The 21,055-nt window shown below is 45.0% G+C and overlaps 1 protein-coding gene across 2 annotated transcripts in view; it reads right to left on the minus strand.

Annotated features, from left to right (window-relative positions):
• Window positions 1-11,362: 11,362 nt before the first annotated feature.
• Window positions 11,363-21,055, minus strand: part of LOC117361279 (gap junction gamma-1 protein-like) — a 35,002-nt gene continuing 25,309 nt past the window's right edge. For both annotated transcript variants that reach the window (XM_033946403.1, XM_033946404.1), the window contains exons 2-3: window positions 15,482-16,688; window positions 11,363-15,296 (exon numbers count right to left, since the gene is read on the minus strand). In XM_033946403.1, the coding sequence (XP_033802294.1) occupies window positions 15,289-15,296; window positions 15,482-16,664 (1,191 nt within the window). In that variant the 5' untranslated portion in view covers window positions 16,665-16,688 and the 3' untranslated portion in view covers window positions 11,363-15,288. The remainder of the gene's footprint in view (window positions 15,297-15,481; window positions 16,689-21,055) is intronic.

The following is a 21,055-nucleotide window of genomic DNA, read 5'->3' on the forward strand; positions in this document are numbered from 1 at the left end:
TTATGTTTATGTTTAAATAAACTTGATGAATTGCCAGTCTTGGCATAGACCAAATCAAGGCAAAGTACAACCTAAGCGGTTTACATAAAATGTAGCTAAAATATAAATATAAAAAGATGCTAACACAGACTATTTAAAATAATGAGGAAGACTACACCGGATACAAAAGGAAGACAGTAAGGGTTACATTATATAAAAATTAAAAAATGGTCGGGGAAGAGATAAAACAAAAGGGAGCACAGAAGAGATGATATGATGCTGAAATCAGAGTCTGGACCTATACTTCAAAGGTGTCTTTAAAAAGAAAGGTATTAAGGCTTGATTTGAATTTGGAGGCACAAGATTCATAGGGCAGGAGTTCCACAGTGTGGGTGCTATGACTGGAAAAATTGTTTTACGAGTCGTGTCATAGACTATCTGGTGAATAGAGGGAATTACAAGAAGGGGGACATGATCGAAACATTCAAGATAATGAAGGGAATAGACTTAGTAGATAAAGACAGGTTGTTCACTCTCTCCAAGGTAGAGAGAACGAAAGGACACGCTCTAAAGTTAAAAGGGCATAGATTCCGTACAAATGAAAGGAAGTTCTTCTTCACCCAGAGAATGGTAAAAAATTGGAACGTTCTTCTGGAGGCTGTTATAGGGGAAAACACCCTCCAGGGATTTAAGACAAAGTTAGACAAGTTCCTGCTGAACCAGAATGTACGCAGGTAAGGCTAGACTCAGTTAGGGCACTGGTCTTTGACCTAAAGGCCGCTGTGAGAGCGGACTGCTGGGCACAATGGACCACTGGTCTGACCCAGCAGCGGCAATTCTTATGTTCTTAAGGTTTTGCTGAGTTGATCAGAGTAACCTAATACAAAAGACTACACTGGCTACCAACGGAAGCGCGAATACTATTCAAATTTGCATGTATCTGTTTCAAACAAGTTTGGGGTCTAGCACCTTCCTACCTGCAAACACACTTCATTCTACACAACCCCACACGAACCACCAGAAACAAAAACATCTTTGCATACCCAAAGAACATAGGCTGCAAATACAAATCCTTCCTGGACAGAACATAGAAACATAGAAATAGACGGAAGATAAGGGCCATGGCCCATCCAGTCTGCCCACCCTAATGACCTTCCCCTACCTTTGCCCCGTGAATAGATCCCATGTGCCGATCCCATTTGGCCTTAAAATGAGGCACGCTGCTGGCCTCAATGATCTGCAGTGGAAGACTATTCCAGCAATCAACCACTCTTTCAGTGAAAAAGAATTTCCTGGTGTCACCTCGTAGTTTCCCGCCCCTGATTTTCCACGGATGCCCTCTTGTTGTCGTGGGACCCTTGAAAAAGAAGATATCTTCCTCCGCCTCGATGCGGCCCGTAAGATACTTGAACGTCTCGATCATGTCCCCCCTCTCTCTGCGCTCCTCGAGCGAGTATAGCTGTAATTTGTCAAGCCGTTTTTCGTATGGTAGATCCTTGAGTCCCGAGACCATCCGGGTGGCCATTCTTTGCACCGACTCCAGTCTCAGCACATCCTTGCGATAATGCGGCCTCCAAAATTGCACACAGTATTCCAGGTGGGGCCTTACCATGGATCTATACAATGGCATAATGACTTCTGGCTTACGGTTGACGAAACCCCTGCTTATGCAACCTATGATTTGTCTTGCCTTGGATGAAGCTTGCTCCACTTGATTGGCAGCCTTCATGTCCTCACTGACGATCACCCCTAAGTCTCGTTCTGCTACCGTTCTTGTTAGGATCTTGCCATTAAGGGTATAAGTCTTGCATGGATTTTGGCTGCCCAGGTGCATAACTTTGCATTTTTTGGCATTGAAGCTGAGTTGCCAGGTCCTAGACCAGCGCTCCAGTAGGAGTAGGTCATGCATCATGTTGTCGGGCATTGAATCTTCATCCGTTGTGCATTTGCCCACTACATTACTTAATTTGGCATCATCGGCGAATAATGTTATTTTACCTCAAAGCCCTTCTACCAAGTCTCTTATAAAGATGTTGAATAGGATCGGGCCCAAGACCGAGCCCTGTGGCACTCCACTGATCACCTCCGTCATTTCGGAGGGGTGCCGTTCACCACTACACTTTGAAGCCTACCTCCAAGCCAGTTCCCAACCCATTTCGTCAATGTGTCACCTAATCCTATAGAACTCATCTTGCTCAGCAACCTGCGGTGTGGTACGCTATCGAATGCTTTGCTAAAGTCCAGGTACACGATGTCCAGGGACTCCCCAACATCCAGCTTCCCCGTCACCCAGTCAAAGAAGCTGATCAGGTTGGATTGGCATGATCTCCCCTTAGTAAATCCATGTTGACGGTGATCCTGTAGATTCTCCTCATCCAGGATCTTATCCAATTGGCGTTTGATTAGAGTTTCCATTAGTTTGCTCACTATCGATGTTAGACTCACTGGTCTGTAGTTTGCTGTCTCCATCTTTGAGCCTTTCTTATGAAGTGGAATGACGTTAGCCGTCCTGTAGTCCAACGGAACGCTGCCTGTACTAAGGGAGAGGTTGAAGAGCGCGGACAGTGACTCCGCCAAGACATCACTCAACTTCCTAAGCACCCTGGGGTGTAGATTGTCAGACCCCATTGCCTTATTAACCTTGAGCTTTGACAGCTCACCGTAGACACTGCTGGGCGTAAACTTGAAGTTACTAAACGGGTCAACTGAGTCAACCCTTGTATGTACTGAGGGCCAAGCCCTGCCGCTTCTCGGGTGAAGACTGAGCAGAAGTATTCATTTAACAGTTGGGCTTTTTCCGAATCCTTTTCCACATAGTCTCCGTCTGGTTTCCTAAGACGTACAATCCCGCCTGAGTTTTTACTTCTGTCTCTGATATATCTGAAGAAGGATTTACTCCCTTCTGGATGTTCTTTGCCAGAGATTCCTCCATGTGGAATTTAGCCTCCCTGACTGCTGTTTTGACGGCTTTTGACTTGGTCAGGTAGTCTGCTCTAGAGTCCTGTTTCCCCGATTGTTTGTAAGAGATGAATGCTTTTTTCTTCTCCTTGATGAGGTCTGAGATCTCCGCAGTGAACCACTGTGGTTTATTGTTCCTTTGCCGTTAACTTACTAATTTAACATAGCGGTTTGTCGCTTCCTATATGGTGGCTTTCAAAGTCGACCACATTTCTTCCACGCTATTGGTTTCTGCTTGGCTTTGTAGCGCCTGGTGAACAAAGGAACTCATGTCTTGGAAGTTTGTGTCCCTGAATTTGAGGACCTTGGTCAGTGTGGTAGATTTAGTGAAACCTATCCTAAGATTGAACCATACCATGTTGTGGTCACTGGAGGCCAATGTGTCGCCCACCGAGACCTCTGTGACACTTTCTCCATTGGTAAGTAATAGGTCCAGAATTGCCTGATCCCTTGTTGGATCCAACACCAGTTGCCTGAGACCAGCTCCCTTCATAGAGTTTAATAGCCCCCTGCTGCTGCCGGAAGCAGAGGTAAGTGTATCCCAATCCACATCAGGCATGTTGAAGTCACCTAACAATACTGTGTCCCCACGCAAGGTGATATTTTCTATATCTCCGATAATTTCCATATCCAGGTCATCCTGTTGTCTTGGGGGTCTGTAAATTACGCCAAGATACAGGCATTTGTCCTTCCCTCTGGCCATATTAACCCAAAGGGATTCCCCAGTGTACTGGACATCTGTGATTCTTGTGACCTTAATGTCATCTTTAGTATATAATGCTACACATCCTCCCATTCTGCCCTCCCTGTCCCGGCGAAGCAAGTTGTAACCCTGTATGACCATGTCCCACCCGTGGGAGTCTGTGAGCCAGGTCTTGGATATCGCCACCACATCCAGGTCTGCATTCCTTATTTCTGTTTCCAGTTCCAGGATCTTGTTTCCCAAACTGTGTGCGTTGACGTACATAGTTTCAAGTTTATTTTTGACTTGTTGGATCGCTTAATTTAATTTGCTAAGCGATTTACAGATAAAAATATATATAACAGATTAATTAAAATTAGATACATTATCATAAAAACTAATAAATAAAATCATACAGACTAACGGACACATAAGGAAGGAATGGGTAGAACTACAATTGTATATATTAAAAGAACATTAATGGTAAAAAACAACAGGTATGGGGAATATCAGAGAAATAAAAAAGTGGAAAGAAAAAGAATCAATAAAATTAAATTCATACATGAAACGCGTCTTTAAAAAGGAAACTTTTTAAACTACTTTTAAACTGTTTCAAATCATTTTCTACTCTGAGATACTGGGGCAAACTATTCCATAATTGAGGGGCTATAACATGCCCTCCATGTTGTATTTTTGTTACATCTCAGTCGGGATATTCCCGCTTGAGCTACTTGAACACCTTTAGCATTATTTGTGCTCTCCCTAGACCCAGAACTATAATGTGTACTCCCCATGGACCCAGAATTACAATGTGACCCATAATTATGATGTGAACCTACCCCCGACTCAAAAGTGTGTGTACTCGCCCCTGACCCAGACCCAGAATTTCGGTGACTACTTACCTCAGCCTCAAAAAAGTATTGGCAGTTTAGTTCGCCAGGTATGTTGTTTGTGCCTGTACCCTCCCCCGACTTACCTAGTTTAAAGCCCTGTGAAGTAGGCGGGCTAGACGGTGTCCAAGGACATTCTTCCCTCTTCTGGTCAGGTATAGCCTGTCGTGTCCCTGTAGCCCTTGCAAAGCTTCTCCATGGTGAAGGAACCCGAAGTTCATCTCCTTGCACCATCCTCGCAGCCAGTCGTTCGCCCTCTGTATTCGATCCTCTCTGGCTCTGCCCATGCCCCTCACTGGGAGGATCGAGGAGAAGACCACCTGCGCATCCATCCTCCTCAGCTTCTCACCCAGGGCCCTGAAGTCTTCAGATATGCTGTCCGGGGTGCTCCTGGCGGTATCGTTGGTTCCGACGTGGATTAGAATCATGGCGAAGTGGTCTCGGGGCTTGATGAGTCTGTCAAGGCAAGCGGTTACATCCCGGATCCTGGCCCCTGGCAAACAGCAGACCTCTCTTGATTGTAGGTCTGATCTGCAAATTGGTCCCTCGGTGCCCCTCAGCAGCGAATCCCCGATGACCACCACTCTGCGCTTCTTAGGGGTGGGCCGTACTGTTGATTCCGGAGCTGGAACCGTCTGCTGAACAACTTCTTGTACCTCGTTCTCAGGACCTTCCTGTAGCAGCTGATATCTGTTCCTCAGGGCGATTTGTGGTGTCGATGTAGAGCTGCTCTGTATGTAAGAAAAAGAGACAGAGTTAGGTCTTCTGCATTTTCCTGTGGAGGAAGTCACCAGCTGCCAGGTGTCAGGGTCTCCAGCCACTTCCTGCATTCCGACGGTTTGTCTCAAGTTTGCATGTTTGGATGCTTTGAGTGTTCCCAGGGTGGTCTTGTCAGGTTCCTGTTCAGCGATCTGAGACAGCTCCTGGATGACTCCATTGATGAAGGTCTCGTCGTCTCGGATGCTCCTTAAGCGCTGAACCTCCTCTCTCAGGCTCCTCAGCTCCAGCAAAAGACTTTCGTCCAGCTGATCCATTACTTCTATCTGCGTTGAGACTGTAGACATCTTTGAGGGGATGGCCTCGGTCTGTACAGAGACCTCTGCCCTCCGTCCTGGTTCCACTTCCATCTGTACTCGGACCCCTGGGTACTCTCGGTGACTGAACTGCCCGTTTTGATTGAAGTCTTGCTGCTTCTAGTCCCACCTGCTATTTAAAAAGGTTTATTATTATTGTTATTATATATATATATATATATATTTTTTTTTTTTAGGTATTTGTTAGGGTGGGGGCTGTTAGGTGTTGGTCAGTAAGTGTTGAGGGAGGGATAGAGGTAGTTAGTTAGTTCTTGGTCTGAGGGATAGAGTAGTTAGTTAACAGTTAGTTAACTGTCAGTTAAGGTTGTCTGTTTGTTAGTGTGCTTGAGAGGTCAGGCTGATTAAAAGTTAGAGGATAGCGTGTCTGCCTGTTAAAGTGGTTTGGGAATAGAGTGATTGGTGAGGTCTGCCTGTTTAGTGAGAAAGGTTTTAGTAGCTTGTTGGTTAGATAGAAAGTTGTAAGTTTGAGCGTTAAAGACTTGGTAGAAGGTTGAAGAAAGACTGAAGTCAATTGATTAGTTAGCTAGTTTTATAAGTTGAGAGACCGGCTAGGGTTGATAGCCCTTTCTTGATGCCCTTCTTGAGGCCCTCTCGCTAAGACGAGCGCCTTTGCCGCTCACCTTCGCCGTGCGCCGAACGGCTGCGCACTGTTGGCTGCTCCCCTTATATGGTGAGTTCGGCTGGTGACATCAGGGGGTGGGCGGAGTTAACTCTCGCCTCTTCCCCGCAACTCTGTTGGATCCCTGCTTACTGCTCCGCTTTCTGCTTCTCTTTCTCTCTCCCTCTACCTCCTCCGCTCCACTTTCACTCTCTCCTGCTGTTCCTCTAAGCTGCCACGTGCTTGGGTTCGCTAGGCACAGCTCTGCCTAACTCCTGCAGCTGGCTCGGATGCTGTCCCCAATGAGTTCCTCGCCGTTGGCTGCTCCCCTTATATGGTGAGTTCGGCTGGTGATGTCAGGGGGTGGGCGGAGTTAACTCTCGCCTCTTCCCCGCAACTCTGTTGGATCCCTGCTTACTGCTCCGCTTTTCAAAAAATGGAAACACATGAAAACAACGAAGCTAATAAGAGGTATGGAGAGCTTGGAATATGAGGAACGACTCAAGAAACTGGGACTGTTCTCCCTTGAGAAGAGGAGGCTGCGAGGGGACATGATCGAGACGTTCAAAATGCTGAAAGGCATCGATAAAATAGAGCAGGAAAATAAATTATTTACATTGTCCAACGCGACACGGACAAGAGGACATGGTTTGAAGCTAAGGGGGGACAAGTCCAGGACAAATGCCAGGAAGTTCTGCTTCACGCAGCGAGTGGTAGACGCCTGGAATGCTCTCCCAAAGGAGGTTATTAAGGAATCCACTGTGCTAGGATTCAAAGGCAAATTAGATGCACATCTCCTTACGAGAGGCATAGAGGGTTATGGGTGACTAAAACTACATCAGGTGTATACCTGACTGGGCCTCCGCGTGTGCGGATCGCCGGACTCGATGGACCATGGGTCTGATCCGGAGATGGCAGTTCTTATGTTCTTATGTTCTGCTTCTCTTTCTCTCTCCCTCTGCCTCCTCCGATCCCATGTACCAAGCAAACAGACAGCAATCCTGGCTGGGAAACTGCTTAAATGAAGCCAAACAGCACTACAACGCATTCCGAAAATCAATTAAAACCACTCTATTCGACAAATTTATTGTCTAAACAGATGACCTTCTCTCACTATGCTATTTCCCGCTGCAATTCCTGATGAAATCTCTCAGGTATCTCCAACCTCTCATATTTTCCTTCCCCATATAACCCCATTCTCTTATGTAACTTTTCTCTCCATCCATCTGTAATTCTGTAACTCCAATCTCTTCTGTAACATTTCCTCTTAATGCATTCTGTAATTCGCTGATTGTCCAGCCTTCTTTCAATGTGAACCGCCTAGAAGTCATTTGATTATGGCTGTATAGAAAAATAAAGTTATTATTATTATAACCTTGGGGTCATGTAGGGAACTAGAAGTCTATCTATAAATGTTGGCGAATGGACTGCTTTTACCTTAAAGATAAGAAAATATTTTTCTAAATGTAATCTAATGGCAATGGGTAGCCAATGAGCATTTTTTTAAGAGGTGACATGATCATATTTTTTTGCTTTACATATAAATTTACAAATGTTGTAGTCTGAACACATATAAATCTTTACACCATTTAGTTCATACTCCAAAAAGACGCCTCAGCCCCCACCACTCTTCCGCTGTAATAATTTATACTGCGGGAAGCATTTTGTGGTGCCTCATCATTGGCTGTCATTGGGGGCCAGGGGGAAGAAGGAAAAGGGGCTGCTTTGGGGGGGAGGGGTGTGCTAGGGACAGACAGCTTTGCTCTGAGGGGGTAGACAGAAGGGGCCATGGAGAGACAGTTAGGGAGAGGGAAAGGAGGCTGCTTTGGGGGGAGGTGTGTGCTGGGGGGCAGACAGTTCTGCTCTGGGGGGGAATACAGAAGGGGGCCACGGAGAGACAGTCAGGGAAAGGGGGCTGCTTTGGGGGGAGGGGTGTGCTGGGGGCAGACAGCTTTGCTCGGGGGGGGGGGGGGGAGAAGACAGAAGGACACAGACAGCAGCCAAGGAGAAAGAGAGAAAGAAACACAGACAGACACATCTATTCTAGCACCCATTAATGTAACAGGCTTAAAGACTATTATATACATATATATATATTTTTTATTTTTTTTTTAAGCTGTTTAGTATAGTGATGGACATTCATCCATCTCAAATATTTCTTTTCATCATTCCATATATGGAAAGTGGCGTTATCATCTGCAGACACAGTGGTTTTCAGCAGGATCCTGTTTCATTAGTTAGCATTATGGAAACAATATTCCAAGTACGAGGGCTAAAACCTACTGTAGATATGAGCCAGCCACTAATTTTCAGTAGCACTGTTCTGATAATGTGCATGGAAATCCTGGGCCCGTCCAGGTCGACCAAGAGTTGGAGACGTATGAATGGAGAATGTGGACTGCTCCGCCAGTATCTGGATAATGTCGAGGCAGTCTGGGGCTGGAGCCGGAAGTTATCAATACTGTTGAAACTCCTCATAACTATTTAGGCAAGACGGCTACTTTGACTACTTTAACCGCTAAATATCAGAAGTCTTGGTGCCAGATATGCGCGATGGGGGGTGGGGAGACATTTTCAAATTCTTTATCAGGATCTAAATGGGTATAAACTGAGTAATGCAGGTAGATTTAGAAAATCTGCCTAAGTTTATCTTCAGTCATTTAAAGGTATGTGCATATGTTTAATTGCAGGGGTGGGGGTGGGGAATAGAGCCAAGTAGTTTTGTTAGGGAAACACAGTAAATGATGGCAAAGACCAGTATGGTTCATCTAGTCCACCTAGCATGGTCCATATAATCTGCCCTTGGACCATCAGAGGGTCACCCTTCTTATATGCATGAGATCTATTAGTATACAATGAAAGCAGTGCATGCAAATAGATCTCATGCATATTCATTGGGGAAATCCTGAAAACCCGACTGGATTGGGCCCTCGAGGAGGAACTTTGACACCCCTGCTGTAGAATGAACAGCCATTTTTACTCTCAGGGGCATACATGATGGGACATGATGGAGGGGGAGCCATGCAACCATATATGATGGGCTGAACAGGAATTCCAGTACAATTGCCGCACACAGAGCCAGAATGCGCATTGTAAACTGATTCTGTTACTTCACAGGGTTGAGGAACCAACAAGAATTAAAGATTCTGAACAGAAACACGTTTTCCCACCCCAAACACAGGGGTCAGCCAAAAGTCTCTTTAGCAGTTTGAACTCTAATCTTCACTCTGATATTTTAGGGGCTTACCTTAGCCACACTATGTTCTCTTCTAAACAGTCTCTCTCCCAGGGCTCCTCTCAACCCTTAGCTAGGGAAAAGTTTTTCTCTTACTGAGCTCCCTGGGCTCAGGAAAGTGTCTTCTTTCTGGGACTTCTCCTCCCACAGGGACCCCTTGGAATGAATTCCAAAATGAAACAGATATACAGTAGAATCTGTTACCTAGCACCCACGGGGATTGGTGAATACTGGATAATTGTTTTTCTGGTTAATTGAGTGTGTGTTAGAAACCTTGTCTCTGAATTCTCTCCCCCCCACTTGAAGGACCAGTGCAGAAGCGGTCCTGAGCCACCAAAGCCTTCCTCCCTCAAGCCCCAAAATGGCAGAAGTGGGTGGCAGACCTGACCGTGAACTCCCTCCTTCTCTCCCTTCTTTACCTAAGTGCAGTCAGAAGGCAGCCTCAAAACAGGTTTCGTCAGACGTGATGCGTCAGAGGAAAGGCCCTGCTGGGGCTGTTGAGGCTGCCTCCTGATGACCAGCTGAGCCCAAGTAAGGAAGGGAGAGGAGGGAGGGAGTTTGGGGCTCAGGATTGCCACCTGCTTCTGCTACTTCAGGGCTTGAGGGAGGGAGGGAAGAGGGCTTTGCGGCTCAGGATTGCTGCCGTACTAGTGCTTCGGGGGGTTCATAGCTGCTTCGAGGCTTGAGGGAGGATTTGCAGCTCAGAATGCGACCACTGGTGCTTTGGGGGGGGGCATTTTTTTCCCCCACAGATGATTTTTTTTGCTGGAAGTGTGAGTCCCGGTTAACCGAGACTCTACTGTACTGCTGTCTACCCGAGTTCCACCCGTCTGAGTCAGACAGGACCTGGTCTGGTCAATTAGCACCACCTCCTGCAGGATTGACTGCCAGCTCTGCTGCCCATTGATTTAATAGTATCATTCGTGAGGGAGAATCCCCGACTCCTTCACACCTGGAGCATTTTTTCAGTAATGTAAAGTGCCCACTCAACAATTCAATCTCTTAATACAATGGAGTCAGTTTCCAAAAGGTTTAGTTGCCTATTTTTGAGAGTCAGACACTGAAGTCAGCCTCTTACTTCGAGAGTGAAAGATTTAAAGAAATGAAAAAGAATTAGGCCCAATCTTCAGCATCTGAATCTAGGCAAATGCTCTAAAGCTTAAACTTTAGACATCCAGTATGGGCACTGGGCGTTTTTTGAAAAGAGTAATTTGAATGTGCAGACAGAAAAGTATGTGTGTACCCTTGGAGGTTGTTTGTAACTCATGGAGACTACATCGACATGTCAATAACTAGTTCAGATAGGCACCATGTATACATGGAAATCCTCAGGATGCAGAGATTTTGAAGAGACACAGTTTGGGAGAGCTGAAAATCAGCGGAATACACATACATTCCAACAAATTTCACCATTGGGAGTTGCATCAGGTGTTTATGGACAGATTATTTACAAGTGGGATTAAAGGATTAATTTTCCCTAATCCCACATTGTTTACTTCCTCTTCCCAAATTGAAAAAACCCCAAAACATAAATATGGTTTCGCTAGTTAATCGCTGGCACTACAGATTGTAAAATGGCCCCTTTCTGATCTAGTGAACACACAAAATTTATGAATTAACCCTTCCATCTACAAGTGCTGCCACTTCTATGTGGATGCTGCTGAGTTAATGCCACTCTTTTTTTGCACATGTACATTTGCAGAATCGGTGCTTCTATTGTACTTGTCGGCAAATACATCCATATTTTCCAAAAGGATTTGCGTTCAGTAGATCCTTTTGCAAAACAACTGGGGAAACTGAGCCCCATCCCAGCCTAGAAGTTTCTCAAAGGTATATGTAAAATGAGCCTTTTTATCTTATTGGGACTTTCTTGAAAATATTTCCTTATATATATCAGTCACAGAAACACAAAATTCGCCCATTTTTGAATACAAAATGTTCCATTGTTTACTAAATATAAATGTTCATAAGATACTTAAAATACAAAACATATAAAGTTCAAAAATTCAACAAATACAAAATTACTTGAGATGATTCATAACTTCAAGCTTCTCCAGCATAGTTTAAATATTATTAATGTTTGGTTATTATTATTTTCTTGATGCAGGAAATGGGATAGTAGCCCCCCTTACCTGCTATTGGCTTAATGCTGATCAAGAAAGTAACAGCAGGATCCCCAAAATTCCTTGACCAATAACACATCCCCGACATCAAAACTTGCTCAGTCACAAATGACTAGAATAGCAGCTAATGTGTTAATGCACAGGCTATATGGGTTGTTCCTCGGTCTTTGATCTTGCAGGCCGTGCCTCAGGTGTTGAACTTTGTTGCTCAGGGATTGGGGGTCTTGGCCTGTTTCTGATTGTGTCTTTATGGTGTAAAATGGAGATTAGGTTATGAGCTGGTTGGATTGGCAGGCTATGGGAGTGTGCTGTTAGTTATTTTAGGTGTTTTAACAATGAAGTCAGATGCATTACACTCTGCAGTTTAAATTTTGGAGGTGTTTCCTTCTGGCCGCCATTTTCAACTTTGCCTAACTACGTTTGCTGTGACTTCTGGAGAGCGAGTAGCGATAGCAGAGCTGGTTCCTGAGGAAGGGGGTTCAATCCCTTGAAACGGAGCCCTGTTGGATGGATCTAATATATGCTGGCTACATATTTTTTCCTCCGGACTCTTTGGGAGAAGTTAAGTACTACCCTCACTATTTGTGTCCAGCTTGTGATTTTGTTTGGCTTGGATGAACTTTGGCTGCTGTGCACCCTCGGCTGAGGGGCAGAGACAGCCTGACAAGTTAATTATTCTTTTTTGTTATTGTTGTTTATTAATTTAGCACACTGGTTTGTGCACTTATTTCACAAATTGCAGATGGGGGACATCCTAGGATGTTTCACACAATACCCTGTTGGGTGTATGATTGTGACAGCGGTGCATTAGGGGCTTTGGGACTGAGGACTCCCCATTCACATACAATTTATTATATGTGCTTGCCAGGGCTGCCTCACCCCGTCTCTCGATCCGGGTTAGGGGAGACTTTTTCTCCATGAGTTATTTTAGAACCTTTGAGGACTTGAGTAGGGAATTTCAATTGAGATCTAGTCAATACATTCAATGGTTGTGGATGAAAGTTGGTGATTCAGGATTGTGTAATTTTTGTATTGAGTTTATAGGGCAGTCAAACAAAGCTTCAACAGTTGATTGTAAGGTTAAATTCAAGAGAGTGCAGGAACACGATTTGGGGGAGTGTATTGATGAGGACATGTTGAAAGTCTTTTGAGTTAGAGATTGTGGCCTACCTTATCTGCTTCTATAACTTAATCCCTTTTTATGTAGCACATTGAGCACCACCTAAGGTTTCTACGTTCTAGCTTATGTTGGACATGTGTGTTGGAAGTGGGCACCTTTTGAGGTAGAAGAGGATATCTTTTTTCTTAAAGGACCTACGACGACAAGAGGACATCCATTGAAACTCAAGGGTGGGAGATTTCATGGTGACACCAGGAAGTACTTCTTCACCAAGAGGGTGGTTGATCATTGGAATAGTCTTCCACTACAAGTAATTCAGGCCAGCAGCACGCTGGACTTCAAGAGAAAATGGGATAAGCATGTGGGATCACTTCAGGGGATAATTTAGGGGGTGGGTCATTAAAGTGGGCAGACTTGTTGGGCCATGGCCCTTTTCTGCCGTCATCTTCTATGTTTCTTTTACCATATGTTGTATTAATTTAAAGGTTTACTGGGGACTGGTTTGGAAAAGGGCACAAGATTGTTTTTTTAACATTCAAGCTGAGCTTTCTTATAACATTTTTATTTTAAGGTCAGCGACTTTGCTAGATTGTTTGATGTACTTAAGGTTTTTGCGATACAAGTGGAAGGACAGTTCTGTACTGTCTATGAATGCATGGTGGGTTGGGGTTTGTCTTGTGTGCAAGTAGAAAGAAGCAGCTGCTGTAAATTTAGAAAAATCTGGGCTCCTTTGGATGTTTTTCGTAACCTTTGTTAAGACTTTTATCCTATTCAGTTATGTGGAGTGGGAATAGAAGTAGCAACCCATATATTACCACTATATCATTTATCGCAGATGACCATGGAAGAAGAGCTCTATAGGCAGACGTAACACAAAGTCTAATCATCTACTAGGAATCATTGTGGCTTGCTTTTAAAACAGGGAGAAAGGGGGTGGAATTTGATACCCTCTCAAAGCAATGGAGGGTTACGGGTCTTAAAAGGCATCATTGTCCATATTTAAGAAGCAAAGAGGTCCTGATTAGTGTGCAAGCACTAGATTCCTATGGGCATTTGGTGCACCTTGGTAAAAGGACCCCTAAGTAAATCCTTTTCAACATTTGAAGTTTGGGATGCCTTTGACTTTGTGTGTGTGTCTGTCATCTAGTATTCTTCTCACACATCCTACAATGACTATTTATGCTCATCCGCTGGCTGCTATTCGGGTTATTTTGACAGTATTTTTTGATGTTGGGTCTATACAGTGAAGCAATCCCTCAGCTGATGAGTTCAGAGGCCACAGCTCAGCTCCCCACCACCTCGACTCGTTGTGGGGAGGGATTGGTTATTACAGGAACACAACAAATTGAGGATGAAAAACACAACATAGGACCTATGACTTTGTACTAAGAAGTAACTGCTGGCATTCACCCCCAAACTAGAACTGGCAGTATTTGGGGTTACAACTCCTTTCTTTGTTTTAGGTCCACACTATAGACACATGGCAGGCTTCTCTTTGCACCTCAGTCACTCTAGAAGAATTGGAGCCCAGTAATCATCTCCAGAAAGTGATCAATTCTGGTACTTTGGACATTTTTCTTGTGATGATTTCATTTTCACACAAATTCTCAGTTGCTGCTTGCAGTTTAGATCAATTTCCTGTGAAGTTCTGAAAGCAGCCAGTGTTTACTGGTCACTACGGAAAACTTGTGCTTTTAATCCAAAGGGGAAAGCAGAGACAAAGGAGAGGAAGAGGTGGGGGTTGAGGGGAGGAGAATGGAAAAAGATGATGCAATCAAGTGGGAGACTAGGGCTGTCAAATTCAGATTCAGCCTAGCACTGGAAAATACCATAAAACCAGTAACATAATTCTTGGCTATCTTCTCCCCACTAGTCTCGGTAGCAGCAGACACTCCTTAAAACGCACCTCAGCTCTACCATCTCCCTCCCCCACATACACCGATTTTGCTTCCTTTGAGCCCAACACCCACGCTTCATGTGGCAGACCAGCAACTGGGTGCACTGGACTCAGAAACCTACTCCCACCCCAGCACTAATGAAAAGTATTTCTTTTCCAGCAATGACTAGAAATCTCTGGAAATGGGGATCCTGCGAGTGTGTGTCTTGCATCCTCCATGGCTTGAAGAGTCACTGAGTGGCTTTTGCTAAGGCACCACGGCACTAGTAATGTACTGTTTTCAATCAGCGAGTCCTGGCGGTGCTGGGTTATTCTTGGCTGGAATTTCCCAACACAGTACCGTTGGCAGCCCAGGACGTAATTTCCACTTACGAACCATGGGCACCTGGAATGTAGTAAACACTTTGAGACTGGTTCCTTACAGCACAATTTCAAGTTAAAAGTACAATTCCCTTTTAAAAAAGTAGAAAGAAAAGAAGAGTATTTGCTACTCATTGATCCCAGGAGAGGTTCTGTCTCTCCAAAACTCAGCAGTACATAAAATGCAGTTTTAAATTCCCTCTCCCTATTCCCCAAACCCTCCCTAGGAATCTTAGGTCTTTTAGCAATGTTTCCAGTGGTTCTTTCCAGGATAATTAGTCCAGCGAGGTCACAAATGGTACATGAAGACTATTCCAGTTATTGTGCGTACCGTCTCACACATCACTGCGTTTCACAAGCCTAAAGGATGAGAAAAGACAGGCTAACATTAGATACAAAACACTAACTATTGCTATATGACATGACACAGTCCCCCCAATCCCATGTCGTGACCAAGGTACAGAGAAGAAAACGGCCTGCATGAAAGGCAAGTCATTCTGCCTGGATTCTTCAAGAAGAAAGAGGCCTAGTCACAGTTGGCTTACCCGTCTTCTCACAGATGGTTCCCTCCTTCTCCTGTGCAAAGTTCAGGCGGTTCTGCTCAGCTGCAATACTGTTGGACTCAGGGCTGCTGCTGCGAGATGGCTGCGCAGTCTCTGTGGCTGGGTTCAAGTGGAATGCTAGGTCTAGATGTTCTTGTGCCATCTTCAAGTGTTTGCGCAGTCGATCCAATTCATGCTGGGGGTGGAGGTCTTCCAAAGCAAAGTGGTCTGCAATCCCGTTGGACAGGTTTTCCCCATAAGCCAGCTTGCCATTGGGAATCTTTCCCTTCTTCAGTACTGAGTGGTAATGTGGGGGGGCACTGGGGGTCTTCTTGGAGTATCGGTGCTCTGCAGATATGTCATGGAAGCTCTGCTGACGCGACCTCTTGCTCAGCACATCCCGGATGCCTCCAATACCCAGGTGGAAGAGTTCACAGATATTGAGTAGGAGGCAAAGTCCACTGACCACATACATAATGATAAGGAAGATGGACTTCTCTGTGGGCCTGGAGACAAAGCAGTCCACTGTGTGTGGGCAAGGGCTGCGAGTACACACATAGGAAGGGGCTACTTCAAAGCCATACAAGATATATTGGCCAAAGAGAAAGGCCACCTCCAATGCTGAGCGGAAGAGAAGCTGCAGCACATAAACTTTCATTAACCCATCCTGCTTAATGCGGCGGCGCCCATCATGCTTTGGCGCTTCCTTCTCCACTTTCTCCTTCTCTGGCTCAATCTCCTCAAAGATCATTGGGTCTTCCTCACCATTGTCCTCGGCTTCCTCATAGTCCCGCACAGCACCACGATGCACCACGGGCATACGCTGTGGTTTCTTTTTGCTCTGACGCTTCCTCTCTAGCTGACGTTTTTGGAACTCGGGCATATGTGAGATTCTGTGCATGGCAAAGCCCAGATACATGATGGAGGGGGTGGTGATCATGATGATCTGGAAGACCCAGAAGCGAACATGGGAGAGAGGCGCAAAAGCATCGTAGCACACATTCTCACATCCAGGCTGCTGTGTGTTGCAGACAAACTTGCTCTGCTCATCGTAGTATATGGACTCTCCGCCCACCGCCGTCAGTACAATGCGGAAAATAATTAGCATCGTCAGCCAGACCTTGCCCACAAAAGTGGAATGGTTATTAATTTCCTCCAAGAGGCGAGTGAGGAAACTCCAACTCATTCTGGTGCCGTGAAGCAGTCACTCCTGATCAAGAGACAGAAAAATGGAAATTATTCACTTATATTTATTACAGCAACACCCAAGGCAGGGGTAGGCAATTCCGGTCCTCGAGAGCCGGAGTCAGGTCAGGTTTTCAGGATATCCACAATGAATATGTATGAGATGGATTTGCATGCACAGCCTCTCTCGAGGACCGGAATTGCCTACCCCTGACCTAAGGCAAAGAAAACCACAGTACGCAGTCCAACACCCAGCTGCTGAAGAAAACAAGAGGTTGGGGGAGGGAAATGGACCGTATGTTAGAAATATGTCCATTTACTCTTCAATCTATGCCAGGGTGTCAAAGTCCCTCCTTGAGGACCAGCATCCAGGATTTTCCCCAATGAATATTCATGAGATCTATTTGCATGCACTGCTTTCATTGTATGCTAATAGATCTCATGCATATTCATTGGGGAAATCCTGAAAACCCAACTGGATTGCGGCCCTCGAGGAGGGACTTTGACACCCCTGATCTATGCATTTAGGCTGAAAATTTATACCTGAATTACTGATCAAAATTTAACTTTTTGGAGTAGATTAAAACAATTCTACTCTATCCATCCATACAAAAACATCCCTACAGTACTGGTGCATGCCTCTATTCACATACATATACAAGTTACAAGTGAGTACCACAACACAGCCTGTGCGGGTTGACTGAACAAGGCGCAAAGATGGGAGGAATGTAAAACTGCTCCCACCACCCCATCACCAGTTTGGAGAAGAAACAGTGAAACCAAGTCTTGCACAGGGCTGCAAAATTCCTTTAAACTCCAGATATGCTTCAAACATTAAACCCACAAAATCAGTCAACTCCCGAGGACCTCTGCAGGGGCACATTCCGCTTCATCCTGGGTTCAGAGGCATCTGCGTGCTTGTGTTTCACTGATGACACCAAGTCTCCCTCAGTAACATAAGAATAGCCAAACTGAATCAGACCAATGGTCACCAGGAGTGGGATCCCTAGGCTAGTAGACTTGGGGGTGGGTCAGTAGAGTGGGCAGACCTGATGGGCTATGGCCCTATGTTTCTATTCAAGGTGGCCAATCCAGGTCACTAGTACATTACCTGGCAAAAACCCAAATAATAGCTCTAGAAAGGGTTTATGACCCAACAACCAAGTTGACTGGGGGCGAAAGCATTTCCTCACCTGCCCCGCAGCATGTGGTGCACAGATGCTCCTCAGCCAACCAGCCATCACAAATTGGGCATGATATCAATGTCAACAGGCCTGAAAACTCCATAACAAAACTGAGGTGTTTTGAAACAGATAGAGGCTTTTAAAATAAAATTGGGAAATTTAAAATGGCCACCGCGGCAGCGCTTTGGTGCCAAAAAACAGCCCGTGGGAGTTAAAACCTAAAGTCAAAAAAATTCAAAATAGTGGTTTTTAAAGGTGGGGGATCCTAAAGGAAGCCCCAGAGACTGCTAATTGAAAATTTAACCCCTCCCCCCCCCCCCCCCCCCCCCGATTTCTCCCATGTATAGCAAATAGGCTGTACTCATAATGTGGGAAGGTGCCCGTCTGCTCAGCTTCTCACAGCAGCTATTTCTGCCTCAGACAAGCATGCAGAGTCCTCAGGTGCTGGTCTCTTCAGGCTGCCTTTAAATTGGTCTCTAAGAGATTGAAACACTCAACCCCACTGGATGTATCTTTGGGGAAGGGGGCGCAGAAGCATCCACAAATCCCTTAGGACCAATGCAGGGCCAGTCAGAACTGAACTCTAAGCTGTCCACAATGTTCATGCAGGCTGGCTAGGTATGATCTCTAAAAGAAGAGTTGCCCCCACCCCAGCTGCAGATCTCTGATTACAGAGTATGTATGCTCTCCCAGGCAGAGATGCCCTCAGGAATACTGGGGATCTCTTGGAAAGCCTTGAAGCATTAGATAAAACCATCTGAAAATAACAAATCTTATGCAGAGCAGAAAACAAGGCACCTTTGCAACCCACTTGCAAAAGAAGAAACTGAAGTGACACATGGATGTGGAGCTGAGGAAATTGTGTTTGATGCCTTCTGCACGTTTCCTGCAAATATGGGGGTAAAACCTAAGGTCCAGACTAACTGTACCCTTTGCACTGGAAGAAATGATTGCCGTTATATGGAAAGATGACCCCTAGTGGTAGTACTGTGAGACTACTGCTAGGGGTCAGGAGAGCCATTTTGAAAATCAAAGCTTTACAGGAAAGGGGTTGGGGGGCAGAGGAAGACTGCTCCAGATCTGTACTGCTACATTACCAAGAATCCCTTCATGAGTCCCGGGGTGGGGGTGGGGGAAGTGCTTGGAGCGTGGTATCAGAAGGGACAAAGTGTCAGGGAAAGTTCTAGAGGGGCTGCAGCCACCATCATGGCTCATTTTTCTGCGCTCTGGGACCCATGTTCATTGTTTGGGCAGGTAGCGGGGGCTGTTCTTGTCTGACCTGCATAATTAAAGTAAAGCAGATACTGCCCCCCCCCCTGCATTTACCACACAGGCTTTGCAGTTAAGGTGTGGCAAATTCAATAAATTATACTTAGTAAAGAGGCCTTTAATTTTTCTGACACAGTCTGAAAATCTCACTATTTGGCCTTCAAGAAGTGTTTCCCATTGCAAAGGCTTGTTTGGTAATTTTGAAAGTTGTGGGTTGAAATGGAAGAACTGCATACAAAAAGTTATTTTTGAACCCTCTCTTTATGGATTGAAGGAAGTCATTTAACAGTACAGAGAAACTCTGGTTGCCAGGGGCTGCTAAAGCGTCCTGGAGAGAGGTCTGGGAGCATTGGTGGAGCCAAAACAGGATATCTATAAAAATGTACCTATAATCTTATTTTCCATTTTTTGTTTTAATTCTGTTTATTACTTTTAAAGTGGACCAAGAATGGCAATTGTACTACTGCATCCAGGAAGATATATATGGCTGAGGACCCTACGGAGAGTGGGAATATCGAAACTGGATCAGGAAGGAGTCTTTTTGCCCCTGGAGCAAGAACATAAAAAAGACATTTCCAGAGCAGAACAGGAGATAGTGCAGTAACACATCTCACATTCTCCAAGGCAGCTTTGTTGAACCCCAAAACCTCTGGATCAATTTTATCCCCTCTTCCTTTGTTGGCTAATCTGATTCAGACCCATAGGACTATGGTCTGTTTGCTGATGGGCCCAGCCGAAGAATGAATCCTGCCCTGTATGTGGCTACAGAATATAGAGAGGACAGAAGGGTCACCAGCTCCCGAGACCCTAAATGGGACAAAGGGAGAGATGGTGAGGCCACATCACCCTTCCCTTCTTTGAGATCAACCCAGATTTCTCAGCTTCATGGTTCTTAAAATGTTTTGGCTGTGTACATTAACCACTACTACCAGGAAACCAACCTATCACCAAACCAGGGGTGTTATCAGAGCACAACTGGAGTACATAGATTGGTTTACGATCTCGAAATATGAAAAGTGCAGAGTAAAACCATGAAGCCATATGCTGAAAAACTGTCCAAATTGAGACCATTTATTGAGAAAGTGGTGCTTTAATAACACTTCAGACAGATCAAACAAGGGACAGTAACACATCTCACGTTCTCCAAGGGAAATACATTTTTACTCTAAGGCAAAAATACGGAACATTTTGCTAACAAAATGGTTACATTGCGAAATGAGAGATTTCAGTTTGGAGAAGAATAAGTCCTAGACGATGAAATAAAAGCCCCAAAACCTGTGGTTCCCCTCACCTGCTAAAGTGGAACGTAGGCAGGTGAGGCTGGACTCATTTAGAGCACTGGTCTTTGACCTGGGGGCCGCTGTGTGAGCGGAATGCAGGGCACGATGGACCACTGGTCTGACCCAGCTGCGGCTGATCTGATTCATACCCATAGGACTATGGTCTGTTTGCTGATGATACACCACAGTATCAGACCAGCAGGCCTCAGTTATTACTTCTTTGAATGATTGATTGGGATGGTTACCATTTCATAACCGAAACTTAACCCAAGTTTCTTTGACAGAAAAAGATGTTGCTTTGTCTTATCTGGTGGGAAATGAACCTCAACTTAAAAATACATTTGTAAAATGGAGGTGCTTTTATAATTGTTCTACCACTAACCAATAAATGAGCTAGAAGCGCTCAAAAATCACTAATACAGTCCAAAATGGCTTCTATATTCTTTAGTGCATGTCCTGCTTTCTATCATTTAACACAATGCACTGTGGAGGAAAAAGACCTCAGAGTCTCACAGTTTACCCCTCCTATTTATCAGGGGTTGCCACTCTCCCATCATTGGTCAGAAAAAAAACTACTGATCTATGCAAAGCACTCAAAAGCTCACCAGAGTACTTGAAAAATGAAAAAGAAATGAAGCAGGAACCACTCACTCAAACTT

This window comes from Geotrypetes seraphini, chromosome 5, assembly GCF_902459505.1.
Source record: "Geotrypetes seraphini chromosome 5, aGeoSer1.1, whole genome shotgun sequence".
Lineage (NCBI taxonomy): Eukaryota > Metazoa > Chordata > Amphibia > Gymnophiona > Dermophiidae > Geotrypetes > Geotrypetes seraphini.